The sequence below is a fragment of the Vigna unguiculata genome, chromosome 2, assembly GCF_037176805.1.
Source record: "Vigna unguiculata cultivar grain cowpea cultivar isolate G323 ecotype 2 chromosome 2, ASM3717680v1, whole genome shotgun sequence".
In the NCBI taxonomy this organism is placed as follows: domain Eukaryota; kingdom Viridiplantae; phylum Streptophyta; class Magnoliopsida; order Fabales; family Fabaceae; genus Vigna; species Vigna unguiculata.
Window position 1 is genome coordinate 29,288,831 of NC_140793.1, and position 27,914 is coordinate 29,316,744.

The following is a 27,914-nucleotide window of genomic DNA, read 5'->3' on the forward strand; positions in this document are numbered from 1 at the left end:
TATTTAATTTAAAAATTATGAATTCCAGAAGTCGATTTCTGGTTATTTTTTTTGGAAGTCGACTTCCGCAAGTAGATAGTCTTTTTTAGTGTTTAATTTTTTTAGTTTTTATGTTAATTTTTTCACTTTTTATGTTTAATATTTTTGAAAGTTGGAGTAATTTTTGGGACAGTTTTCAAAAGTTGATTTTCGGTGAAAGGGCAAGAGATTTGGGGGTGCAGGATCTTAACATAACATTTCCTATCATTTAATTTGTTCGTTAAGTCAACCACCAACCTCTTTAAAGACTTCATCATTGCTTAATTATTACTTTTACTTTATTTACTTTTTAATTATAATTTAATTTTTCAAAGGGCATAAATGGAATACCACAAATGTTAGGAGGTGCAGAAGAAATATTGGGGGTGTAGGAAGAAAACCCCAAAATTATTTCATTTTTTTTAATAAACTCTAAACTGTTATACAAAACACATCCTATAATAGTAAATAATCATAAAACATTTTGAAATGATTAATCCAAAATATTTCAAAATTAATATAGACCTTCCACACTAAAATATTGCAAAATTATTTTAAATAGTACGTTGCAAAATTACTTTTCAATTTGTGGCATGTTCTGCATGTTGAATTTCATACTTAAGAGTGAAATTAATTTAAGAAATCTGTTACTTTTGTAGACCAAGTTGGTCCTCTTATAAATTATTTTCAACACAATGTATATTTAGAATGCAGTTTCGGAATTGCACGACTAGTACAAATACATATTATAGTGTTTAATAAATTCATAGTGGAACTCATGATAATTTGTAGGATAAAGTAAAATACATTAATTATCACCAAAACATAAAACTAAGGAATGTTGTCAGAGATGCACAATGCACATAAGTTGCATTCTTTAACAGCTTAACAGAGAGCCTAAAGCAGTATACCCTAAGAAAGATCAGCATAGAGAGAAATTTATAACATTAATCATCAAAGTTACGTTAATGCTATTGAGTAGCATCTTCAGAAAACCTGGCATCAAATGGAGCTGAGGGATGGGAAAGAGCTGAATTAGCAGAAGTAGCTCCAGAACCATGCTGCAATTCAATGACAAGCCATCGAACTGCTTTACTCATTTGTTCCAACCGAACTGCACTTATGGGAGGAAGACCAGTCATAGTAGCTTGTCCAGGTTTTCCTGCCACAGGCCTTGTTGCCTCATCCACCAGACACTCCGATCCTATCCTCTGCTTCACAGACTCCACAAATTCCTCAGCTTGATCACATGCTACTCTGAACAATTCCCACTTCTGCCTAAAGTTCTCTAGAGCAGTATCTGTTGCTGTTGTTTTAACGGAACCAGCATTTTCTTTGGCTTCTAACACATTGGCAGCAGCAGTAACAAAATCTTGATAGGCATTATTCAGAGAATCAACTACGCTGTCCATTGGGCTGCTTGTGTCAACCAAATCAATTCTAAGATTCTTGTAACAACAGATCCTAAGGAAAAGTAACACCAAAGGAATTAAAGCTCAACAACAGTAGCTACTAATATCTCAAGGCTATTTGTCTCCTATCCTGATATTCTGATGTTATTCACTGAAAATACATGACATACTAAAATATCACTATGAAAAAAATTGTTGAATTATCAAGACGAGAGGGTGATAGAAAAACACGGCCATACCAAGTACCCTATAAACATAACTGGTCATAATGAAATAAAGTAAAACTAAAATCTGCCACACTTTGATGTCATAAATTCAAATCTGTAATTGTACACAATCAAGAACATTTCGATTCAACTTGAAATTGTTCTAGGCACAGTCAACATGTTCAACAATAATCATTCCACATAAAATATTAATTGATGGTGGCAGATTCTTATGGCATAGACATAGACATTGAACAATATTTCTTCTCAAGAAAGTCATTCAGATTGATACCACTGTTATCACCAGATTGATCAACAGCATTCTTAGGGCGTACACATAATTAAGAGAGGTGATACAATACAATCTATCCACTTAATCATTGAATCTCATTGGCCTATTGCAGACGATGAGCTCCCAACCACAATTTTATAAAGGTTTAAAGATTAGGGATCACCATGTCAGCGGGGGACAACGAGAAACGATTAGGGCAAAAAGGGGGAAAAAGTCTAAAAGTGTGAACGCACCTCAGTCGTCGTTCTCAGTGGCTCGCAGCCGGCGCTGTGGGTGTTGTTTCCGTCGGTGACCAAAGGTGATCGCCACTCGCCTTCTTCCTCCTGCTTTGGGTCTCTGATGAGAAGAGAGAAGTGAAATGAAAATTGTAGCAAAAATGATAGTAGTGCAAGAAGAAAGGCCCCTAATTTCAACAGGGGTTACAAATTCAATATCCTTACCTAATCTATTTATTTTCTGACGGGTGTTCTTCAATTCAAATCTGTTTTGTCACTCTAAAATTAGAAGAAAGTGCATATAAATATGTTAAAATTTAACACACAACAAAATATTAAAAAAGAGATATCGATCCAGTTGTGATAATAATATTAGTCAAGTGTCTCGTGCTAAATTTATAATTTTTTTCCCTAAATATTAATTATAAAAATATAAATAAAATTTAGAAAATAAAACAATTAATAAAATAATTTATATTAATACCAATAAAATTTATAATATATATATATATTAAGAAAAAGTAAGCAAAAATAACATTAGTAATAGATATAGAGATATTTTATCTATAACAATATATAAAGGGAATTTTTTTTTGTGTTCACTTTTCATTTTTCAATTTTATTCTTAATTATTATTTTAAAAATTAATTATTTTATAATTATTTTTTTTAACCGTTTTTTTTAAATCTTTTTTATTTTTATCGTTATTTTAAAAACCTTTTTAAACAATTATTTTATTTAACAACTATTTTAAAATTTATTATATATTTTTTAAAAATAAATATTATTAATTTTATAAAAATTAAAAAATTGCATACACAATCGCGACATCACGCCTTGTGTGTTCGCTAGTTATATATAACTAATGTATAACTAGTTGTGTATATTATATAACTAAATTTTAACAATTTTACATGTATATATAATTTATTTAATTAAATTAAATAATTGCATTTTAAACATTAAGTAGGCCCATAAAAAATAAAATAAAAACATAATAATTTTTTTTATTTAAAAAAATTAAAAAAAATCTAAAATAATTTATATTAATACGTAAAGTTTATAATATATATATAAATATATATATCTATATATATATATATTAAGAAAAAGTAAGCAAAAATAACATTAGTCATAGATATAGAGATATTTTATTATAAATAACTAATGTATAACTAGTTGTGTATATTGTATAACTAAATTTTAATAATTTTACATGTATATATAATTTATTAAGTTGACCCATAAAAATAAGAAAAAAAAACATAATAATTTTTTTATTTTAAAAATTTAAAAAATCTAAGATATATTAAAAACTTATCCCAAATTTGATTTGAATGTATTTTTTCTACTGATATTAGAACAGTTGAGTATATAAAACAAGTTAAAAAAGATATGTAGTTATTTTAAGAGCACTAACAAATTAAAAAATATAGTGAAATCGATAAATTTAATTATTCAATAAAATTTCTGATATTGTAACGTAAAAATACACTATAATTTGTTAGTACAATGTTCAGGTATTTCGAATATGTTTTATCATAAAGTTTTGTATTTTATAGAAGTTTAGGGATGCCGTAGAAAGCAAGGGGTGCAGAAAGCAATCGGAGAGTCGAGAATATCACCCTCGTGGTATCACACCCTCCCTCTCTCTCTCTCTCCCCAAGAGATGAACGATCTCACTTTCAAAATAAATAACACACCTTACGGCATCATCAACATGCAACTCAATTCGGAATAAAGGGTCTTCTCGACGAACACCTTGGACGGCGTCGAACACGTGGTCGCAGATCTCGAGTGTCTTCTTGAGGGTCTTCTCAACCTAACGCCTTCCTCCGCATGCTTCCGCCTCCCTCCTCTGTCGCGACAACCAAATGAAATGAACGATCTCATCTTCAATTAAATAACAGACCGTGCGATAACAAGAAGCTGCAACTCAATTAGTCAATTTCTGATAAACTCTAAACGCTGATTCGCCGGAACCCTTCGTCCGTTCACCAACAGGCCAGGGCAGTATTATGTTCTGCTAAATTTAATCTGGTCCCCGGCGAGGAAACCTAATTTGCGGGCTTTGTTTTCTTTGGGGGACGAAGGGGAAAATTGCAGAGTGGAATAGGGTTAGTGAAGTATAAATAGGGTTTTCGACGCACGTAAGCTCTAGAAGAAGGCAGTAATCGGAATTGATTTTGCTGGAATTGTGTTTTGGAGCTGCTGTGATGAGCTCGTGCTGAATTGGGTTATAATTCGGATAGCTCTGGTCCGTCAGCATGGGTTACGATTCGGCTAGCCCCTCGCAGGATGGGCGGGACGAAGGTAAGTGTCTGCAATGAAAATTGGGGAATTGTAGCATAAGAAGTGGTAGGAACAGGGGAAAGAAAAAAAAGGAAAAAAAAGGAAAAAAGAAATTGCTTCAATAGGGTTAAAGGGTTGCGTAATTGGATGTGTAGTATAGTTGTTCAGTGCTGTAGGCTCGGAACATGTTTTTGTTTGCTTGCACTGGCTGTATGTTATCATATATAGGGTTAGAATTGGGAGTAGGGTTGAAATGGTTATGCTGAATTTTAAGTTAGTGGCTATGTGCTGAAATGGGATATCTGTAAGCTGAAGTTCACGTGATGTTCTAGTATGTTATATGGTTTGTTGTTTGGTATATTTTGTTAACTCCATGTGTGATGGATTTGAAATGATAGATGATGAAGAAGAATATGAGGAGTCTGGCAAGGGTAATCGATTTCTTGGGTTCATGTTTGGAAATGTAGATAATTCTGGTGATCTCGATGTTGATTATCTTGATGAGGTAATTTTATGCCGCCTTTAATGTTGCATTTGCATTTGGTGGCAAACAACTTAGAAATTCAGGATTGAGCTGATGCATGCATAAATGTCATGCTTAGATTTCTTTGTAGTAGTTTTTTTTACTCAATCATAGTGTTTTTGTTATCTTCCTGGACTCCTATGTACATCTTAGATAGTTATACAGCCCAAATGAAATTTCTTAGCTATTGTATATTTATAATTGGTAAGTAGAGGTTTTTATGTGACTAAACTTCTATTTTGGAAGATTTAAAGCCACCATATTTGTGATTCGTACTTTGTGGGGAACTTTTACTTGAGTCGTGCATCTTAAATTCTAAAAAGCAAAGAGGAAGCATTGTGAAGCTTGTGTTGCTCAGTATGATTGTCCAAAGTGTAAATTAACAAATTACATGGAATTCAATTTTGGAGGATTTTAGTATTTCGTGTGCAAACTTCAAAGATTTATTTTATATTTGCTATATGTGTATTTTTGGTTGCATGGTGGAGAACATCAGAAGTTACTTTGCCTTTTGGAAACGTCATTTCAGTGAAAATGATGTTTGGTTATTGGTGGATAGGATCAATTTTGCCTCCAGTCCTTGGTTTTGACTAGAATTGATAAAAAGTGGTTTTGTTTTGTTAGGTTGACAGCTTTACTTTTGAATTTCTTATCTCAAACTTGCTTTTTAGGTAAAATATCTAAACATAAATTACTCCACTTCAAAATCAATTTTAACAAATCCAAAATAGATTTTTCGTAGTTAAATTTATGTACTAGGCTGCTGCTTATACTTTATGCCTTTAACTACTTTCTCTGACATGGGCATGCCAGATTATGAATGATCCAGGGAATAATAAATTGAAGGTTCTAGGAAAGGTGGCCTTCCTAGAAAACAATTGCACCATTTATGATATGTATACATGTTATGAAAATTAAATTATACTGATTGTTGAATGACCAATTGCTTCTTGGTTTATTTATGTATATCTGTTTTGGCGAAAAGCTTTAAAGCTAGTGCTAAATAAGCTTATTTCTTCTTTAGGATGCAAAGGAGCATCTTTCTGCATTAGCCGATAAGTTGGGTCCATCACTGACAGATATAGATGTAAGTAAATCTAAATATCATTACCTGTTTGAATTTGAAATCCAAAATGCTCTCTGTGGATGCTTTTAAGAAGTGTCTAATTATCAGATTTTCCTACTGTGTCTTTCCTTCGATTTCTGTTTTGACAATGATAGTAATTTGTTGTTTGCAGTTGTCAGGAAAATCACCACAAACACCACCTGACGTTGTTGAACAAGGTGAAGTCTGCCAGGAAAAAACTATATCATGCAGTTTTTGATATTCTGTTGGTATCATTTTTTTCCCTCATCAACTGAGAGCATTTCACCTGTGTTTTATTTCTACTGGAATTCTTTCCCACATGGCATATGTTTGGTAGAGAATATCATATAGCAGCTCATTCTCCTTTCTTCTGAAAGAAGAAAATTCCATACATCTTATTAGAAATTCTGCCACTATACTTTCTGTCACGCTCCATTGTTGATTGAAATTTGTTGGAAATCACAAAATTTTGTTTCTCACTTCTTATTGATGACTCTTCCCTAATTTTGTAGTTTATAGTATTGTAAAACTGTCGAGCTGCTGCCATGTGTCATTTCTGCATACAATTTGGGCCCACTTTTTCCCTCTCATTTTCTCTCTCATGCTCTTGTGCAGAGCACAGACTCATTGCTAGTTTTTAATTAAAGTCGAGTATGAGCTAAAAAGAATGTTTCACTAGCATTCCTCATCTTGTATGTATTTGTAGCATGTATATTTATGGTATTGGAGGATTGGAGTTAACACTTCTTGGTGTAACTCTCCATTCTGGATAATATTTCATAAAAATGTTTTTGTAAAACTAAAACATTAGTAGTGATTCCCCAAGTTTGGGGCTAACAAGGGCCAGTGGTGCAAGTCAATAGAAGTAGATCGATATAACAAACACACGTGAAGTTTCACTGATGGGTTGTCATGGTATTAATGAACATGAGTGAATAATTGTCGTTCATTGGCAGCCATACATTGTTACATAGATATTGGTTGGCACCTAAAATATGGGTTGGTGCTCCTGGCTTCTGTTTGCTCCAAAAGGATTTTCCTTTTGGGAAGTGCATGTTAGTCGAAATGAATTGATATATGAAATACTTCATTGGATTTTTTGGGATTTGATCTGTAGAGGATGTTAAGGTTTTATGCAGTGGAGCTCTTTTTATGGGGGTTTGTTGTATTTTAAAGCAAAATGCAAAAAAATTACAGTGAGTAGCTTCTGCTGTTGAAATTTTATTTGGCTTAAGGATAGTTTTCAAGATTTTTTGTTTGTATGGAATTGTGATCCTTGTATACAAGGTTCTTGCACGACTGAGTGCCAGTTTGGAGAGTCTTCTCCACAAGCTCTTCTAGGAGAGAAAAAAAAAGAAAAAATGAAATTAGTTTTTCTGTAAGTTAAATTAACTTGTAAAAATTGACTAATTTGTATTCACTAATTCCTTTTAGCTTTTCCAAAATTTGATTTTTAACATGCGTAAGTTAATTTTATCTCTTAGAGAAACTAATTTCATTTTTCCTTATATTTTTCTTAGAGAATTGCTTAGGGAGAAGTTTTCTCTAAACAAGCCCTATGCTTCTTGAGTGGCATACCTGAAATTCAGACATGGGGTCCCACAGTATTTTTCCTGCATAGGGCATTATACCAATTTTCCTTTGTCATCCAAAGACATAGTCGTGTTTCGTATGAGGGGAAGGGTTTTGATTTGAATCTCATAATTTATTTTATGAGTTACTTTGACAGATCTGCAGAGGGATTTGAGAGTATTTCTGCATGATATACGGTTAATTTGTTATTGTTATTTTCTGTTGGGAGGATTTCTGACCCTTCTGCTCCAACATTTCTTCTTCCTTGGAAATTTCATTGGATAAAGCTAATGAACATCAAGGGCATTTGTTGTCTGGAAAATAGTTTGAATTTGACACAGTGTAGCCCTGTTTAAAAGAGCAATATAAGCCATCTCTTTTGCCCTTTTCTCTTAAATAGTTTACTAACTTTGGATTCTTTTAATGTTAGACTGTCATGAAAAAGCTGAAGACGCTGTTGATTATGAAGATATTGACGAAGAGTATGATGGTCCAGAGACAGAGGCTGCCAATGAAGAAGACTATTTATTGCCAAAAAAAGAATTTTTCTCTGCTGAAGCATCTGTATGTATGGAATCCAAAGCTTCTGTATTTGATGATGAAAATTATGATGAAGAATCTGAGAAGGAGCAAGACTTTCTGAATGAAGACTCTAAACCTGATAATATTTCCGTACCTGGTAATATTTTTTACACGAATTGCACCACCACTTTGTTATTGTTGTATTTTGTCTGATTTTAACTTAAAACATGAATTTACTTGTTATATTGGTTTTACTCCACATAAAAGTGCTAGAAAGATTGATTCTTGTAATCTAGCTATGGCATTTTTATGCAGCCTTGTTCAGATGTTGGTTGGAGACAGATTTATGGTGTTTGGATTTCAGTTGAAATACCCTAACCAGCTTTCAGTTTCCATTGAACACTGTGTGCCAACATATATGAACCTTTTCCTTGGATTTTGTCAGAAACAAAGTTTACCTTAAACTTCAATTAGGTTAAAAATTATAATGAGTTTTTTTTTTTTTATCTTATTTTTTTTTAAACTCTAGTTGAGTTCAACTCAACTTAATTACCTAATTGAAATTCAAACACATGTACTGTTATCACGAATGGGAGTGCTTCAACTATTTTACTAAAGTTTTTGTGGCTCTATTTATTTGCACCTTAAAGATAGTTTTCTTTCACTGATGACAGGTTTTGAAGTATATGTTGTTTGATTGTTATATTTTCTGTTAGGCATTTGGTTCACTACTATGTGATTGTTTAACGACATCCAGTATGCTAGCTAAGCTGTGGATGGCTTTTTGGCATTCTGTTTGATGCATGAAATTTAGAAATTGAATGTGAATGAGTGCGACTAGGCACACTTGTGAAATAATTTTATATATATTAACTCATTAGTTTGTGAGCTGATTTTCTGAGAATTAGTTGTTAGATTATGCTATAAATTGTCATTGTAATAAATTTACTTTGGCTCTATACATAATTGCTAGACAATGTTGGATCTTAGTTGTTAAACTATAGTAAATGGATGAGTCACTGAGTTGAAATTTTGTGTATCTGAGACAACAGAGGTGCTTTATTTGTATTGAGAAAATGAAATCAATTCAATAAATCGACGAGATATGATATCCTCTAATAAAAATATATGACACAGGAATATAACAATATTCCTAATAATATTTTATAACCAAGATATTCTTGATTATAAATGATCCGTGTCTTGTTTTTATAATTATAACCCTCCCCCTCAAGTTGGAGCATGTAAGTCATGTGTTTATCTTGTTGTAAATATGATTAATCCCTGGTGAACATGTTGCAAACAGTTTTCTGGAGTTGACAAATCGAGTCCTGATATATTCAAACTCCAATTTTTCTCTCATGAAATGATAATTTACCTCAATATGCTTGAAAGATAAAATTAGAGGCAATGCGTAATTGTGCTTGATTGTGACATAAAAGGTGTATTTGGGAATTTTCTTCAAATTTAAGTTCTTGTTGGAGTTGCTTTAGCCATATGAGCTTATAATTGGCTAATGCCATTGTGCTTTTTTTCTGTTTCTACACTTGATTTTGCCAGACCAGTTGGTTTCGTACTTTTTTAAAATATTAAGTTACCTCCAACAAGAACACAATACGTAAAGCTTCTATTGCTTGATGACACTGCCCAATCAATGTCAGAGTACCAACCAATTTGAGTATTTCCCCATCTGCATAAATAATGCCTTTAGGGTTTAGGGTTTGTACAACTGCATCTCAATGGTCTTAATAAAGAGAGTTTATAAATTGACTTAATAACTTGTTACAAAGGCAATGTTAGGACGCATCACAATGAGACAATTTAGTTTACTAGTGTTTGTATCTCCTTGGTCAAACGATGTATTGCATATGAGAAAACACAACTTCAATTTCATTAAATCAAATAGTTTTTAGGACATACATTTGACTATTTCTACTTTTTTTTTTTAATATTTTTATTTGTTGTATATTTTTTCACATGAGAATATTTGAATTTATTCAATTGCATAAATCGTTACAACGTGGGTTCTTTGGAGATTGAATCATTAATAGTATCATATTTTATTTGCCATGATTTTAATTTTTTTGTAAAAGAAAATATTTAACTAATATTTGAAATGGTAAGGAGGACGGGAGGGTATGGGGTATTCCTATTATGAGGATGAGACAAAAATTCCATGCACGATAGGAAAGAGGATAAATTTTTACTTCAGAAATGAAAATGAGATATTCAAACCTGCATATGCCCCACCCTGTGTCATTCCTAAGTTTGTGTAACACAAATTTATATTTTGTAATATACTATATAGAATCAATATTGATATGGGTTCTTCTATTACTATTAAAGAAAGAAATGTATAAAACAATTTATGGAATCAAATATATCCTTAATAAATAAGAAAGGGTTGTCTTATATATAATAGTAATGTATTAATAGTTGTTATAGGGTCCAATTATTTGCAATAAATGATTAATAAGATCCACACCGGAGCAAGTTTGACCACTTACGACAAAGTATTTAAGAAATCAATCATAGTTTTTTGTGTGTAGACTTTGACTATCAACCAAGTTTTGTATTTGTCATCTGTACCATGAATATTGTATGTTAATTTGAAATCTTGGAAATTTTAGGAAAGAAAAATAAAATTGCTTGTTTTCCCTTAATAACTGGTAGATGTACCTCATTTCATATTGGAATCTTGCAGTTCACATATGCTAGCTTTGTTCTTTCAGAGGAGCAGGAAGAGGCTGTGGTAGATGCATCTAAAGAAGAGAGTGCTCTTGAACGTGAATTACATGTTGACTCACTGCAGACTGAAGAATTGGATGCTGATGTACAAAAACCTGAGGAGGTATATTTCAGTTTTGCCACCTCTTAAATATTTCTTTTTGGCCGTTGATATTTATTCTTCTTGAAATTATAATAGGGTTTTGGGTATAAAGGGATGGAAAGGAAATAAGAGAGACTGAAGGCTCTTTGATTGATATTTGACTTTATGTAAACAACTATCCCTTATTTATTCTTATACCAAGTCATAATCTGAAGTTCCAGCGACATGAGGAAATAAATCATAAAACTAATATATGGAAATTAGTCCATAGGGATACGATATTCTTTGATACTGTGTAGATATCATTGTATATTCTTCATATATTATAACAATTCAAATGAATGATATTTAAGTTCTGTACTGTTTTGACTCTGGACCATATTTGACCTTCAAGTTGTATATTGAATATTTTTTATTAGATTACTTGTAGTCTTGCAGATGAAAATATAAGTGATTCAACTATATAGATAAAAAAAATTGATGGATGGCTTAGTTGATATGTGTGGAAGGCTGATTTTCTGATTAATAAGATGGGTAAATAGAAGAACATTTTCTGTTCTTAAGAAAATTGGTTGATCCTGATATATCTTTTAAATTCGTTTATTCAGAATCAAATCTTAATTAGAAGTAGGAAATACTAAAATTGGTCTAAACTTGTCCACTGAGAGAATTAAAGACAGATCACATAAGTAATTTTTTGACTGAAGCTGCCTACTCAATGAGTGCATATACTGCATTACTTTACGTAGTACTCAAACTATATTGACGTGAATGATAATCCAGTGTGTTTGTGTATGTTTATATATATATATGTGTGTGTGTGTGTGTGTGTGTGTGTGTGTGTGTGTGTGGTTTGAGCCCATGAGCACATGTTAAGGTATTCAATCCTTTGCCAATGTCACCCTATGATCCTCATTCTTCATAATTTTGCCCCCTTTTGCTTTTGGTTAATTTTAGGGAAACATAGCGCCCCCATAGTGATCTTAAACCCTCCCCTCACCCCCTCCCCAAAATGAAATATGAAAATATTAATCTGTAAAGTTAAATAATAAGTTATTTTGAATACCAAATAATATAATTCAAGTAGACAGAAAATTGAATCCTAAAATAATCTTGGGTAAATTGTGGTGCTGTTTGCTCTTTGTATCCAACCCTGCCTAGTGGGAAAAGTTGGTTTTAGTGGTGACGTGGGACAAGCAGAGATATAAGCCTGTGCCAAACAGTTTTAGGTTTTTGAAGAGTTGTTACTTGAACTATGCATAATTGCACATAACTCTCGGCCTTGTTTTGAAATGGTGGTTTTACTGGCCTATTTATTGTTTCACTTGATGCATTTAAGAAACAGCAAAAAGGATGGCATTTCAGTTTAGTGCTTAATTAATTGTAAATGGCTAAAGTGGGGTGGGAAAGAGTAAAAGGATTTCTCTGTGATGTGTGCATCAAATTGATGACAAGTTGGCTCCTTGTGTGTGTATTTGCTATTAACTGTGATGTATATCGAGTGTAGTACCCTGCTATAAGCACAGCGCAATAGTAATGCTTACACTAACATATTTTTTCTCTAACATTGATGATAATTATTGTTGATAGGATTATAAAAGATCATGTTTGACTTTCTATTGACATATTAATGTCTTAATTGATGAAACAAACAGGAAGGGCCTGAAGTCCAGAAAAGGTCTATGGCTATGCCGTTGCCTGTTTTATATGTGGAAGATGGTGTGGCAATTTTACGCTTCTCTGAAATCTTTGGCATTCATGAACCTCTCAGAAAGGGAGAAAAGAGAGAACATCGGCAACCTAATCCTAGGGGTAATTGGAGATTGGAAATGTTTACCTGAATTTTATTTTTATGTCAGAGTCTATTAAATCTTGTAGGAGAGATATGATTAGAAAATTAAAATTGTTGTTGCACTATTTGTACAGTATGTGAGGGAAATTAAGGGCTGCCAATGGTTAGATTTGAATGGCAAAATGAATGCTATCTTTTTGCAATGTTTGTATGTGGGGCTTCTGTTCTAATGGGCATTTTACCTTTCATGTTTACAGATAGATACAAGTCATTGGACTTTACTGATGATTTTGTAGAAGAGGATGAAGAGGAATTCCTCAAGGGCTCCTCCCAGAGTCTCTCACATGCTAAACAAGTTTCTGTAGTTCATAATGATGTATCAGAAAGCAACGATGTTGACTTGGAGTTTCCAAAATTTGGGTTTCTTCATGCGGAGCCCTCAGTGGCCAGGAAAGATGATCATCAATCAAAGGACTCGTGTCACAGTGCTGAACCAATGAAAGGGGATTTTGAAGAAGACCTTTCCTGGAAAGATCATCCTTTCATATGGACCAACTTTTATCCTCTTGATCAGCAAGACTGGGAAGATGAAATCATTTGGGGCAATTCTCCTGTTCCAAGTAATAATAATATTGAAAGTTGTGAAGTTTCTGGACCTGAGTTGGGAGTTTCTGGTGGCAGTGAAATAGAAATTGAAAGTGGGATCCAGAATATTCAGCTGGACCCTCACAAGATACTGGAAGATAAAGATCATGATGTGTTGCTCAGCTCTCCTGTCTCATTGGAGGCCTTTGGCTCAAGGGATTCTTCTGAAGCTAAAACCAATCTAATATCTAGAAGTCTTTTTCACCCCCAACTTTTAAGGTTAGAATCCAAATCTGAAGTGGATAGTGCTAGTCTTGCAGATGGAAAAGAGGAGGAGATATCTAAACATAATCAAAGTGGTCAAATTACACGTTTTAACAAGGCTATATCACAAAATAGAGACATGATGGAGGGTTCCTGGTTAGACGAGATAATATGGGAGGAGCTTGATCAGCCTGTGGTCAAACCAAAGCTTATCTTTGATCTTCAGGATGATCAAATGCACTTCGAAGTTTTGGATAGCAAGGATGGTGCACATCTTCGTCTTCATGCTGGGGCTATAATTTTAACTCGTTCTTCAAAATCAAGCAGTGGGGACTCTTCTGAACTACCAGGACATGGAAGTCAATATGGATGGCGATACGTTTCTAATGACAAACATTATTCAAATCGTAAAACTTCTCAGCAATTGAAATCAAATTCCAAAAAACGCTCAGCACACGGTGTCAAAGTTTTTCACTCTCAACCTGCGCTGAAGCTGCAGACAATGAAATTGAAGTTGAGCAAGTAAGAATTTATTTTTTTGGACGAGGTAGCTGTTTGGTCCATAGCATGCTTTACCTGTTTTGAGACATTTTTGGCTTAGAATATTATATTCTTTAAGATGAACTTCAGGTATAATCTTACATTCAGACTTGATGATTAGGCTACTAGATACCCAATGGTGAGAGCATCATATCTGCAAATGCTTTTGGGTTTTATTTCTTTCTTGCCTCTATGCACTATTCTTGAATAATATACCTTCAGTCCACAGTTGTTTTCAAACTACCATCATTTTGAAAAAAAATGTCTTTGTTCATCTGTCTCAGTGTAGGTGAACTTTTGTTGTACACTTAAATGGATAGAGTCCAAGATTTGTGAACTGGTTACTTGATGCATTATCTTCTCGTAGGTTTGTTGTTTATAATTTTTTCATAGTATACCAATTAAATGGATCTCATTTCACACACCGATTCACTTAATATAAATACAAGTTTGCAGTTCAGTTCTTTTTTCACTGAACAATTCATGCAACTAAATCCCACTCTGTATACTAAACTGAACTTGTCTCATTCTCCACCTTAAAATGGTGCATACATGCACTCTTATCATTTTACTATGTCCATCAACATAGCTCCTTATCTATTGTCAAACGTCCCTGGTAGCAAAATTGCTGGAGAAATCTCTGTATCATAGTGCTTCGGATGTTTTCCACCAGTTACAGCTTGTGGCGGATATAAAGATTGATTCTTTACATCTTGACCTTTGCTTCCGAAATGCTATTGCAAAACAATAATAGACCTTGACACCGATGCTTTTATTAGAGAACGACTCATTGCATTTGAAGTTTGAACCTAGCTCACAGTTTCTATATTAGCTCATAATCAGTCACCATTATTAGACCAGTCCATTTTTTTATATGTTAGTTGCCTTTAACAATACGGAGATTTCTTATGTTCTTTACCAAGTTCTTGCAAAACCTTTGTTGATTTGTGTATAAGTGAGGCATACAAGTTCTATAGTTTATATGGGGTTTTAATGTCTATTGTCTACATGTGTATTGTAGATTTTCTGTCATTATAATCTTACCAACTCTTTTGCAGTAAAGATATTGCAAATTTTCACCGGCCAAAAGCATTATGGTATCCCCATGACAGTGAGGTTGCTGTCAAAGAACAAGGGAAATTGCCAATACATGGACCCATGAAGATTATTATAAAGAGTTTGGGTGGCAAGGGGAGTAAATTGCATGTGGATACTGAAGAAACTCTCTCAACTGTTAAAGCAAGAGCTTCCAAAAAGCTAGGTTGTGAATTGTTCCTTCTATGATAAAGTTTCTTATTTCTGTAATGGATTTAAAATCATAATGAGGCTGCAAGTAAGTTTTAGATTTTAGTGTACTTTCTCCCTTCTGTATGGCTGATATGAGATTTTTTTTGTAGATTTTAAGGCATCGGAAACAGTGAAAATATTTTGTTTAGGGAGGGAGCTTGAAGATCAGAAGTCACTTGCTGAACAAAATGTTCAACCAAACTCCTTGTTACATCTTGTTCGTTCAAAGATACATTTGTGGCCAAAAGCACAGAGGGTTCCTGGGGAGAACAAGTCCTTGCGTCCTCCTGGGGCATTCAAGAAAAAGTCTGATCTGTCTGTAAAAGACGGACATGTTTTTCTGATGGAGTAAGTGACTTGAAACTTTTATCCTATGTATTTTGAGGCAGTGAATTAATATTAACTTAGATGTTTTTTAATATATTGATATATTCTATGTATTTGCAAGCTCTTATATTCATATTCAATGTACTATGTTTCCTGTTTGCAGTTTGTTTTGATTTAACATGCAATTTGCAAGAGTCTGTATTCAAGTCATTATGGGTCTATTTCATTAATTGAATTTGCAAAATATCTGATTCATTCCCTTTTAAAGCTGTCAAACCTGAGGATCGTAAAATTGTGACTCAACTCATAACTTCAGTCATAAGAGTTATGAGTATACGAAAAATCATATTCATAGACCGGTGCATGCATTAAAAGTAATATAAACAATAAAATAACTCGTAGGATCCTCAAAGTAGTAAGGTTCAATACATAACAGAACTAAAAACGGGTTAGCAATTTATAAAATTACTCTCCAGCAAGAACAGAGAAAAGTGTCAAGAGAAAAATACAGAGTAGAAGTGCATACTGGCGATGAGGAAGGCAACATTGGCATGATGGTCATGAGTGTTGTGGTGGCTTACAATGGTGAGGATAGTGTTGGTGGCAGCAGCATTAGTGCTTCGATGACTGTTGATAACTAGACTGATGGTTGCTTGACAACAGTACCAAAACAAAAGGGCCATGTAAGTTGAGCTTCTTTTTAGGTCAAACTTTAGTCTTTTAGCCTAGAAATGGCCTGTTTTAACTCTTGAGCCCGTGTGCTCAAACCAAAGCGAATCAATGTGGTGATGTGGTGCATGATCCTGCGATTTTGCGAGCAACCATGCAATCTGAGTACTGTCTGCACCTCCTATCTGTAATGCGCATCAGCTTGCTGCATCCATCAAACTCGCAGGAGTATGCGAGTGTACGGGTGATTTTTACAACTTTGGGTCCTTGTCTTAACAATGAAAACAATCTGTTTTCTTTTGTATAACTTTTTGTTTATAAGAATCTTGTCTTAAATTAATTTTCTGTGGGAAAAAAGAGAAGCACAACTATCGGTAGACTAATATTCTCCAAAACAAACAAAATGAAGAAGAACGATAGCAAATGTCTCAATATGCTCTATATACTTTTCAAAGCAATATTGCTCATAGAGTGTGTTAAGAAGTGAGATTTAAGCCTAACTCAATCTTACAAAACCGACTTGTAGGGTTGATTTAGACTTAAATTGTACTTCTTAACATGATATCAGAACTAGTGTTATAGCCTATTCTAGCGAAATTTGTAGTTTGTTGGGTTTATTATTCCACCCGCTATCGGATCACCCATTAATGTCTAGTCTCACGCACGAGATGTATATGCCTCGACATTAGGAGGGTGTTGAAAGTTCTACATCGATTAGGAATAAGGCGAATTTACGGTATATAAGTTTGTCGAAACCTCACCTTACAAGTCAATTTTGTAGGGTTGAGTTAGGCTTAAAGTTAACTTTTTAACGGAATCCATTGACATATGTAGAAATGGGTGACTGAGTTTCTGCTTGCACATTCATTCATGGTCGAGTATCTTCTTCTGTTTTTCTCTACTGTCTGTTTTATATTTTTGTTAGGTTAGAAATGTTGGTGGTGGTGGGTGGGGGAAGTGTTGAAAGCTAGAAGGAGAATGGTACATGATAATATTTATTATTCACTTGCTGTGAGAAAAGTTTCTTTTTGTAGATTGATTATAACAAGTTCTTACTTTCAGAGGTACAGTGCCGTTTTGGTTAAAAAGTAATAACATCCTTTGCATCTTGAATTCTCCTAAAGCAGTAAACCAGAAAAACTTTTGCTTGATAGTTGAAACTACTCAGCTTTTGTTTTCACATATTACTGATGCTAAATGCAATTCTTTTTTTTTGTTTGGTGATATATCCATTTCCATTTGCAAGTTCTGGATTTTTGACTTTGGCTGACTAAATTTTGGAAGTATCTTTTTTTTACTATACCAGCCCTTCAACTTGTTACTTTGCTTGTTATGTAATTTCATATATTTAGGTAAGACTAGGATGGTAACCATGGTGTTAGATAGTAAGAGAAATTAGATATGATTATATAAATCGGGAAAGAATGGTAGAGTATTCATTAATTTTGTCAGCGTTTTTGTGAATTGGACATTGGCTCAGTTGTAGAGAGGGAATCCCTCGGATAAGAAAATTCTACCTACTCAGTTTCTGCCTTTACATTTTTTCGTATTAGTGAGTACTCATCTGAAATTAAAAATGCTTGCAATTTATATTTTTTATGCATATAAAGCATGTTCTATTGCCTTCAGCTCTATTATATTAAGAGCATTTTTTTTTTTTTTTAAATTTGTTGCCTGGAATGGGGATACAGTTTTTTACTTTGTTTCTCTTTTGGATTCTGTGAATTGCATTTATTTTAGTGTATTTTACAGTTCAGTTTTCAACTGCACCGTTGGTAGTTAGTTGTTAACATAGTTTTTTGTATGATGTTACTAATGCCAACTGTTAATTATTGTTTTTGTAACTAATGTACATATTTTAAATTCCAGTTTGTGGTCCTTGGTCAACACAATAATACATTCCCACTTTCACACATTTTCTCTTAAGTTTTTATGTTTTTAACGGCATTGAATATGTTCTTTTTGTAGGTATTGTGAAGAAAGACCTTTACTTTTGAGCAATGTTGGAATGGGTGCAAGACTTTGTACATACTATCAAAAATGCTCACCTGATGACCAATCTGGCTCTTTATTACGCAACACAGATAGTAGCTTGGGGCACGTTATTTCTCTGGATCCTGCTGATAAGTCTCCTTTCCTTGGAGATTTAAAACCTGGTTGCTGTCAGTCATCGCTAGAGACAAATATGTATAGAGCACCTGTATTTCCTCATAAAGTTCCACTAACTGACTACCTGCTGGTTCGCTCACCAAAGGGAAAGCTATCATTAAGGCGCATTGATAAAATTAATGTTGTTGGACAGCAGGTTTGTTGGTTTTTGTTGGATACTGCATTTTGGCTAACAAATTCCAGTGCTTTGTCTCTGAGAATATCACAATGGAAGGAATAAAAGTCCAATCTATATTTGTTATTTGTGCTAAGTTGTTTCTCTAAATTACTCTTTGCAGGAGCCACTCATGGAGGTATTTTCACCGGGAAGTAAAAATCTTCAGACTTACATGATGAACAGGTTGTTGGTACACATGTGCCGTGAATTCCAAGCAGCAGAGAAGCGGCACTTGCCTCCTCATATCCGTGTTGATGAATTTCTCTCACAGTTTCCTTACCAATCTGAAGCGTCATTTCGTAAGAAAATCAAGGAATATGCAAATTTACAGGTACAAGAGAGTCCCAAAGCTTATTATCCTCGAAGCAATTTATAAGAGAATTCCTTATGGCTTTGGTTGGTTTATTACAATGTGTTCTAATTCTGTTTTTTTTTTTTTCAAATATATTTATAGAAACAGTAAAAGAACAATTGTTTTCTGTACGGATTTTTGAAAACAAAAATAAAGTAAAACAAGGTCAAACTTTTGTAGTTATTTACAAAAATAGGAAATGAAAAATAAAAGGAAACATTTTCTCGAATGAAACTGTCACTTGTGTTTTCCAAAAAAAAAGAGAAAAATTGAAATTTCTGCAAAATAGTTTTATATTGGAATTACAATCTCAATTTGTTGTTTTTATTGTTTTATGTATTCCTGGATGTTATCTATTACTGCAGAGGGGAGCAAATGGACAGTCGATTTTGGTTAAAAAGAGAAATTTCCGCATGTGGTCAGAGGATGAATTGAGAAAAATGGTTCCGCCAGAGCTTGTGAGTTATATCGTATAAAATTCTTTTATTTATAGTTTAAGACATGTCTTTCTGTTGAAATATACTAATAGTAAAAAAAGTCAATTAAAATTTTTTGTGGAGGTTTGGAAGCTGTTTTCTGAAACTTAATATTTGAATTGCATGATTTGTAGACTTCTTTCTGATTCATACTATGCTTTTGGGTTGTAGATATAATAAGGCTTCATTAAGTAACAATTCATTTTATTGGATGCGCAACATGGTTATGCATGCTCACCTTGTATTGCTTTTGATTGGGTGGTCTATAATCTACATGTTGCTTTGCTTGCGATAAAGTGAATTAACTGCATGTCAATCTTCGTTGCAAATTTGGGTGTTTTTTGCTTTACTGATTCTTTGTTGTAAGATATATCCTGTTATCTTGCTTCATTTAATAAGATTCCTTCGTTGTGCTGTATTTATTTTAAATTGTTTTAGGTTTGTGCCTATGAAAGCATGCAAGCAGGTCTCTACCGGCTAAAACACTTAGGAATAACTGAAACACACCCTACAAATATTTCGTCTGCAATGAGTCGGCTTCCTGATGAAGCAATAGCATTGGCTGCTGCATCACACATTGAGAGGGAACTGCAGATTACTCCTTGGAACTTAAGTAGCAATTTTGTTGCTTGTACAAGCCAGGTGATCTATGTTAAATCTGATTTTCAGTATATTTGGCACTGGCATCTATCCTGGCCGTGTTAAAAATTTCTACTATATGCAAGGATCTCATACATTTGCACTGTTTGTTTATTGTTTTCTACACGAATTTGAAACTTGGAAACATGCTATTGTTTTTCACAGAATCTTTTTCCAGGGTCTGAGAATCCTTAATCAAATAATATTTTGAAATAGACTTGACTGCACTAAGTTTAGACCGAGTGAATTTTGGTTCCAAGAGTTGTTTTTTCCAAGCTCATTAACTCCTGTGTGTTTAAGATGAAGCGAGGGGGATTCTGCTATCAATTTTCTGTTACCAAGTACCTCAAATTCCCATTTTCTACTTGGTAATTGTTTTGAATTATTTTTAACATTTTTTAATTCAAAATGCATTAATTAAAACATCAATAAAGTCTTATGAAATCCTCAAATCTCATGAGTTTCCTTAAATTTGATCAAAATTTCACTAAATTTATGACTGCTAAACTCATAAAATTATTTCAAATCTTGATTATATTACAAGTCGTCAAATGTTTGATTTAAAACTAATAGAAGAATTGATCTTTTACTGAGCTTAATGTTCCCATGTTAAGACTTTTGTTGTTTGGATTGAAAATTTACTATTCCAGTGTTTGTGATAGAAGAAAATTAAAGGGAGGATCAAATTTTCTTAATTTTGAAGTGGATGATGAACTTAATTGACTCAAAAAGATGGAGTAAAATTTCTGGAATGGTAGCTAAAGAAATATTAGAATACAATTATGTTTTGCAAAAGGATAAACATTATCCACTATATTTCCCCATCCCTTATAAAAGCAAAATCTTGTTTTTCTAATTTCTTATCTGTAATTTATATTTTTCAACTTAATAATTGAGCCCAAAAATAGAAGATCGCTGTAGTATATTATAAAGGTGTCCTCTTAAGCTGTGTAAGTGTTGTGTTGATAAGATGGTCTTTTGCTTCTTGACATTTGCACAAGGAGACTTGTCCTGAAAGATATTTGTTCTGCATCCTTATGTTTCCTACTATTTCTGCAACTCTTTCATTTGTTTACTGTCATATGAATCCAATAGAATTTGAATACAAGTGAAAATATATGTTATACTGGAGTGTAGAAACATGCAGCAATAGTGTGGTGATAATATGCTTGTATTTGTAAAATTAATTTTCTGTATGCTATTTATTTTACATTGGTGGGACTTCTTAGCAGGGCAAGGAAAATATTGAACGAATGGAAATTACTGGTGTTGGTGATCCTTCTGGTCGTGGCATGGGTTTCAGCTATGCTCGGGCACCTCCAAAGGCACCAGTGTCTAGTGCAATGGTGAAGAAGAAAGCAGCTGCTAACCGTGGAGGTTCCACTGTTACTGGTACAGATGCTGATCTACGGAGATTAAGCATGGAGGCTGCACGAGAGGTGCGTGGAATTTTGGTGATCTGTTGTGAACTTTATATGCTTAAGTAAGCTATAGAGCTTGATGTTAAAAAGGCTTTTTTTTCTGGCAGGTGATAGTTTTCTCATATATTGTACTCAATTGTGTTATTGTGTTCTGAATAAAGCTGATATTAACAGAGAATCTTGTTTTGTAATAAACTGTTTTTCAAGCTGCACTTCAAAAAGTGAAAAGTATTGCAGCAAAGTATTTTTTTTCTTTTTCTCATCTTGTATTCAATTATGTTATGAATAAAGCTGATATTAATGGAGATATTAATTGTGAATCTTGTTTATGTACTGAACCGATAGACAAGCTGCATCTCAAAAATGAAAATTATTGCTGAAAAATGTTTTGATCTCTGTTGGAGTTCTTACATTGATTAAAAATAAGACCAAATTAAGGTATTTAAGTGGAGGGTAACTCTTAGCTTATAAATCGGTTTTGTAAGGTTAATGACCCAAATACAAATTTTTCAGACAGTAGCAGTGTCTACCTTAGTGATTTTTATAGGCTTGTTTGGTTACTCATTATCTAGCTATTATCAGACTATCCACAGATGTCTGATCCTGCCAATTCAAATGCTTGACATCTTAGATCCCTCACTTTTCTACAGCGTTGTTAGATTAAAGTATATAAGTGAAGTATAACCCTCACTTCCCAAGCTGGATTTCTTGGGTTTAACTAGGCTTTAATCCAATTGTTAAGAATTGTTCTGATTTGTCCAGATTTTATTCCAAACAGTAGTTTGTTTTGTTTTCTCTCTCTATATATAGTTTTTTCAATCAAAAGATAGATTGCTATCACTGCCAAAATCAAAGACAAAAGAGGCTCTCCATTCCCCAATTTCCCTCTCTAAAATTGTATTAAATACTAAATTGTATACCCTTAATAGACTCCAAAGCGTTATCATATCTTTTGCAATTTCCAAGGAACCAAAGAACTATTAGACAAAGCTTTTTGCAGCCAACAAAGAATTTGTCTCCACCCAATGAGCTCTCCAATCTTTTTAGGTAGTGATATCAGTAGCCTGAATAACGCCCAAGAGTTTAGCTTCAAAAGTTGGATTTGTTTGTTTAAAATTTTTCTACGTAGCCCATGTTCTGAACTTTTGAATTTGTAAAAATTCCCCTAAATGCTGCTTTGTTGCCATATGTAGTGTAAGCTCGTCCAAACTACATCTTGAGTATACTAATCTTGTTGAATAATATTGTTTACTTTCCTTGATCTGCAAGTAATAGTAAAAGAATATACTCAATTAGATTACATATAATCTTCAACTATTGCAGCTGTGAGAATTCTATTCTTAATATGTAGATACTGTATTTGAAGCCCCTCAAACTGGATCTGTTTTTTGCTATTCCAAATTTTTGCTATTGAGTGACGGCAGATAGCTTGACTGCTGCCAGCAAATTACTCCAATTCCTATTTGGATGGATAAGTGTCTTAATTGTTGAAGTGTCCAGCTACTGATCCATGATGCTTTGAAGCCAAGTCCATAATCTAACTGGAAAAGAACAAGCTAAAAAAGTGATGATTTGCATTTTCAAACCCAATTATAACAATGGGACAAAATAAAAATACATTTCCTATGTAGCTAATTCATAGGCAGTTTATTATGTAACAATCTCCATGGGATGAATGTGTAGAAGGAAGAATGACTTTGGTTCAAATTCTTTTTCCCGAAGAAACCTGTGGTTTAGAATAATCAATATGTAAATAAGCAATTTTGAATGGTTAATTCATCACTTCGGTCTTCTTCCATCTAATCATATCCTAGGCATTAGCAATGAGAATCACAGATTATTTAATTTGTTGTACAAAATCATGTGACACTAATAAAATCCCAACATAACCATAGTTGCTTAAGCAGCAAATTAATTTTCCACTACTCCATTTGTCTGGTTGTGACTTTTATTAGTGTCTACTTGACTTTTGAATGCAATTATAATGATGGAATGCATTTTATGTTTAATATGTACTATTCCTGTTTTTAATCTACGTTCTGCTCTTATATCCAGGTTCTTGTTAAGTTCAATGTTCCTGAGGAAGTCATTGCTAAACAAACCAGGTGGCATCGCATTGCTATGATACGTAAACTTTCAAGTGAGCAAGCTGCATCTGGGGTTAAGGTTGATCCGACAACCATCAGCAAATATGCTCGTGGCCAGCGAATGTCCTTTCTTCAGTTACAGCAGCAGACTAGAGAAAAATGCCAGGAGATTTGGGATCGACAAGTTCAGAGTCTGTCAGCTGTAAATGCTGATGAGAACGAGAGTGATTCGGAAGGGAATAGTGATCTGGATTCTTTTGCCGGAGACCTGGAAAATTTACTTGACGCTGAGGAGTTTGAAGAGGGAGAAGAAGGTACAAATGACTTAAAACGTGACAAGGGAGATGGTGTTAAGGGTCTTAAAATGAGAAGGCGCTCAACTTTGGCTCAGGCAGAGGAGGAAATAGAAGATGAAGCAGCTGAGGCTGCTGAATTGCGGAGGTTGCTCATGGATGGTATGACATCGTGTTGATCATTGAAGTATTGTTACCCGATATTTTTAGTATTGAATGTGCCGAGGCTGATTTTGAAATTGAACTCAGGTGCTACTTGTCATATTTGACCTTTATTGTTTTGGGCGATAACTAATGCAGATGATGAAGCTGATAGGAAGAAAAAGAAGAAAACTAAAGTAACAGGGGAAGAAACAAGATCGGTATCAAAGATGCAATCAAAATTTGGCTTTGACAATGCCGAACAAGTTAAGCAAATAACAAATAGTTTACAATTAGATGGAAATATTCCCTTGAAAGAGGACGCCATTACAGATCTTAGAGAGGTGGGATGATAATTAGTTTATTTATATTGTCCTGTCGTTTGCATCTTTGTTTAAACTTTTATTTCATGATTTATGAGTATTATGTAATGACTTAATTTTCTATAAATGAGTCCTGATTTTCTTATTTCATGGTTTTGGCAGGAGGAAAATTTTGGTGCTAAAAAAAGCAAATCACTGAAGGTCAATAAAGCCAAAAAGAATGATATTGCATCTATTTCTCTTCCTAATAAAAAAATCAAATTGAATATGGGAGAAGGAATTAAGGTAAGTGATGAAGTTTAATCTGTTTCATCACTCTCCTTTTTCTTCGTAGAAAAACCATTTTAAGTGGTTGAGTTTATGTAAAAAGCAACAGGTATTTTCATGGCTGTAACAAAGTTTTGACTATTTTTTGTAGATTTTTTCTTAGTCTTTTAGTTGTATATGTATTAAAAATATTTTCTTCTCGTAATTTGAATTGTAACCTTAATTTGAGTTTCTGATTGCATGTATTTTCATTTAAATTTTTTTCATAAAAATCTTTTCTTCTCTTGATTTTAATAACCTTGGATCATTAGGGGAACTTAACCATTAAGGTCAAATCCAAAGTGTACATCATAGTAATTGCATTTCTTTCCATTGCATTATTGATAAATTAGGACTGTCCTTGTTTGCAACTACTCGAAGCATTTATCAATAATTGCTAGAATGGAAGTAAATTACATGGAAATAGTCTTCTTGATACTTGTTCAGATTGCAATACATTATTGTGTTTTGTAGATGTGCTAAAAGCTTGTTGAACTCTGTATGTGATTGTCTGAGTTTTTTGTTTGGATTGTTCCATGGAGATTATATTGTGCATTCTTTCATCTAGATTGTTATAATATTTTCAAATTTTACTCTGCTTCCTGAAATTGTCTCTGATTTATGTATGCAGAACCAGGTGTTTAAGGAGAAAAAACCATCAAGGGAAACTTTTGTTTGTGGAGCATGTGGTCAGGTGTGTGTATCTTGAGTTGTGTACATATGTTTCTTAGTATTCCATCTGGGAGGGTCAAGGATATATGAAAACTGTAAACTTGTTTTTGGAATATGAATTATATAAATCTTAATTCTCAATTTAGATTTTTGCTCATGTTGATTGTGTATGTGTGTGTAATGGCAGCCTCCGGAGTATTAGTTATGTCCCATTGTCCAGTCGACTGTCCGTCGACTGTCTGTATATGAGTAGATGCTTCATGGTTTGGTTTACAGTCTATTTACTTGAACTTTAAAATTATTTTTTTACATGTTGCGTAAGGAACGATGCTTTTAGTAGAAGGTATTTTTGAAATTCACTTTTTGTGGATGTGAGGGTAAACTGTAATTATGCAAGTGTATTTTTAAAATAAAGTGTGATCAAGAAACCAAATGAGTAATGTGTTTTCTACCTTAATAATTAATACATATCTAGCTGTTAAAACAGAAGTGTATCCTTGGTTATGTTAAAGTTTTACTCTCCATTGTTCAATATTGTGTTCTAATTATTTCGTTTATGACCAGGCTGGGCATATGCGAACAAACAAGAACTGTCCAAAATATGGTGAAGATCTTGAAACTCAACTTGAATCTGCAGATGTGGAAAAATCATCTGGGAAAACCATATCTGTGGACCCCTCCAGTCACTCCCAGCCTAAAGCCGCCTCCAAAAAGTCAAGTTCCAAAAGCAACACAAAGATTACTCCTGTTGACAATTCGGCAAAAATTCCACTGAAGTTCAAATGTGGATCCACAGAGAAATCTTCTGATAAACCTGTAACGGAGACCCTGCAAAACTCTGACAAGCCAGTCACTTCGGATTCAGAAACTGCAAAGTCTGCTAAGGTTAATAAGATAATTATTCCCAAAAAAGTGAAACCAGATGATACACAGGCTGAATCTCGTAAACATGCTGTTGTGATAAGGCCTCCTACTGAATCAAGTAGAGGGCCTCCTACTGATGCAGGCAGAGGTCACAATGATTATCACAAGTTACCAATTAAAATACGACCACCAGCAGAGGAGCAAAGTCACAAAAAGATTGTTATAAGACGTACGAAGGAGGTTATTGATGCAGAACTGGATAGTCCTGTTGGAAACTCTGGACTTCAACACAGAAAGACAAAAAGAATTGTTGAATTGTCAAATTTTGAGAAACAAAAGAAACAGGAGACCGTGTATGGAACTGGGGGTTTTCCAAAATGGAACACTAAAGAGGACAGAAGATGGTGGGAAGAGCAAGAGAAACGAAGAAATGATGCAAGACTTCGAGAAGAAGACAGAGCAAGGAGGCATCACAAAGAAGAAATGAGGATGCTCAAAGAGCAAGAAAGGTTAGATGAAATAAAAAGATTTGAAGAAGATATCAGAAGAGAGAGGGAGGAAGAAGAACGGCAAAAAGCTAAGAAGAAAAAGAAGAAGAAAAAGCCTGATTTAAGAGATGAGTATTTAGATGATCCCAGAGCAAGAAGACATGATAAGAGAATGCCAGAAAGAGACAGGAGTGGAAAAAGGAGATCTGTTGCCGAGTTAGGAAAGCTCAATGCAGATTATATGCCGCCAACAAAACGCCGAAGAGGGGGAGGGGGAGAGGTACATTTCTACGTTTTGTTACTATGCTTTTGTAGCGTTATTAGTTTGTTTCACATGGCTTGACTTGTTTCTTTAATTAAATTTGTGTCTAAAAGGTTGGTTTGGCAAATATCTTGGAGGGCATTGTGGACACAATGGTAAAAGATAGGTACGAGCTGTCGTATCTTTTCGTGAAACCAGTGTCGAAGAAAGAGGCTCCTGACTACCTGGACATTATAGATACGCCTATGGATCTTTCGAGAATAAGGGAGAGAGTACGGAACATGGAGTACAAGAGCCGAGAAGATTTCAGGCATGATGTCTGGCAGATAACTTTTAATGCACATAAATACAACGACGGTAGAAATCCTGGAATTCCTCCCCTTGCAGATATGCTTTTGGAATATTGTGATTATTTGTTGAATGAGAATGATGATAGCCTCACTTCAGCAGAAGCTGGCATTGAAACTAGAGATTTCTAAACCATGTCAAACTCAGATCATTAATTTCGAGGTTTTGGTAGCGTTAAATCATTTTCTAAATATAGTGTAAATTCTGGTTTATTATAAGGATACCAAAATGCCTCCTGTATTTTTTTTTAACGATATCCAAAGAGGGTTGCAAGTATTGTGGAAACAAGGGTGATGTATCAACCATGTAGCTTGTTAAATTTTCAGCGTGTAACAATGTAGATTGAGGCCATTTAAACAATTATTTTAGATGTTAAAAGAACAAAATAAAAAGCAGAGTAGCAGCAGTTATGGCCATACATGTGCTTACTATTAGTAAAGAAAATACTTTAGTGCACTTTTAAGTTTTGTTTTACAATTACTT

At 33.8% G+C, this 27,914-nt stretch overlaps 2 protein-coding genes across 7 annotated transcripts; one reads left to right on the forward strand and one right to left on the reverse strand.

Moving 5' to 3' along the window:
* Window positions 1-749: 749 nt before the first annotated feature.
* On the reverse strand, window positions 750-2,443 carry MED32 (mediator of RNA polymerase II transcription subunit-like protein). Of its 3 annotated transcripts, none has more exons than XM_028056060.2 (3): window positions 2,369-2,443; window positions 2,162-2,264; window positions 750-1,434 (listed from the first exon to the last, which is right to left on the reverse strand). In XM_028056060.2, the coding sequence occupies exon 3, from the start codon at window positions 1,428-1,430 to the stop codon at window positions 990-992; it is 441 nt and encodes a 146-aa protein (XP_027911861.1). In that variant the 5' UTR covers window positions 1,431-1,434; window positions 2,162-2,264; window positions 2,369-2,443; the 3' UTR covers window positions 750-989. The 3 variants fall into 3 exon arrangements, with proteins under 3 accessions (XP_027911861.1, XP_027911855.1, XP_085525796.1); XM_028056054.2 differs by having other exon boundaries at window positions 750-1,482; XM_085669670.1 differs by lacking the exon at window positions 2,369-2,443 and having other exon boundaries at window positions 2,162-2,352.
* A 1,274-nt stretch (window positions 2,444-3,717) lies between these two features.
* HAF01 (HAC13 protein (HAC13)) lies at window positions 3,718-27,847 on the forward strand. Of its 4 annotated transcripts, XM_028058177.2 has the most exons (21): window positions 3,718-4,456; window positions 4,834-4,940; window positions 5,983-6,045; window positions 6,197-6,242; window positions 8,048-8,296; window positions 10,872-10,990; window positions 12,625-12,781; window positions 13,019-14,132; window positions 15,209-15,411; window positions 15,548-15,785; window positions 18,402-18,738; window positions 18,881-19,090; window positions 19,477-19,569; window positions 20,026-20,229; window positions 21,459-21,665; window positions 23,703-24,189; window positions 24,328-24,512; window positions 24,654-24,776; window positions 25,429-25,491; window positions 26,034-27,101; window positions 27,197-27,847. In XM_028058177.2, the coding sequence occupies exons 1-21, from the start codon at window positions 4,411-4,413 to the stop codon at window positions 27,560-27,562; spliced, it is 5,685 nt and encodes a 1,894-aa protein (XP_027913978.2). In that variant the 5' UTR covers window positions 3,718-4,410; the 3' UTR covers window positions 27,563-27,847. The 4 variants fall into 4 exon arrangements, with proteins under 4 accessions (XP_027913978.2, XP_085526105.1, XP_085526104.1 ...); XM_085669979.1 differs by lacking the exon at window positions 3,718-4,456 and having other exon boundaries at window positions 4,505-4,940; window positions 6,197-6,289; XM_085669978.1 differs by lacking the exon at window positions 3,718-4,456 and having other exon boundaries at window positions 4,505-4,940.
* The last annotated feature ends 67 nt before the right edge of the window (window positions 27,848-27,914 follow it).

Excerpts from the sequence above, each read along its gene's own strand:
- HAF01 (XM_085669978.1), top strand. The coding sequence starts at position 4,776 with ATGGTTTGTTGTTTGGTATATTTTGTTAACTCCATGTGTGATGGATTT. Across the intron at positions 15,412-15,547 it reads AAGAGCTTCCAAAAAGCTAG|ATTTTAAGGCATCGGAAACA; the intron begins GTTGTGAATTGT and ends TTTTTTTTGTAG. Across the intron at positions 20,230-21,458 it reads TTGTTGCTTGTACAAGCCAG|GGCAAGGAAAATATTGAACG; the intron begins GTGATCTATGTT and ends ACTTCTTAGCAG.
- MED32 (XM_028056060.2), bottom strand. The coding sequence starts at position 1,430 with ATGGACAGCGTAGTTGATTCTCTGAATAATGCCTATCAAGATTTTGTT.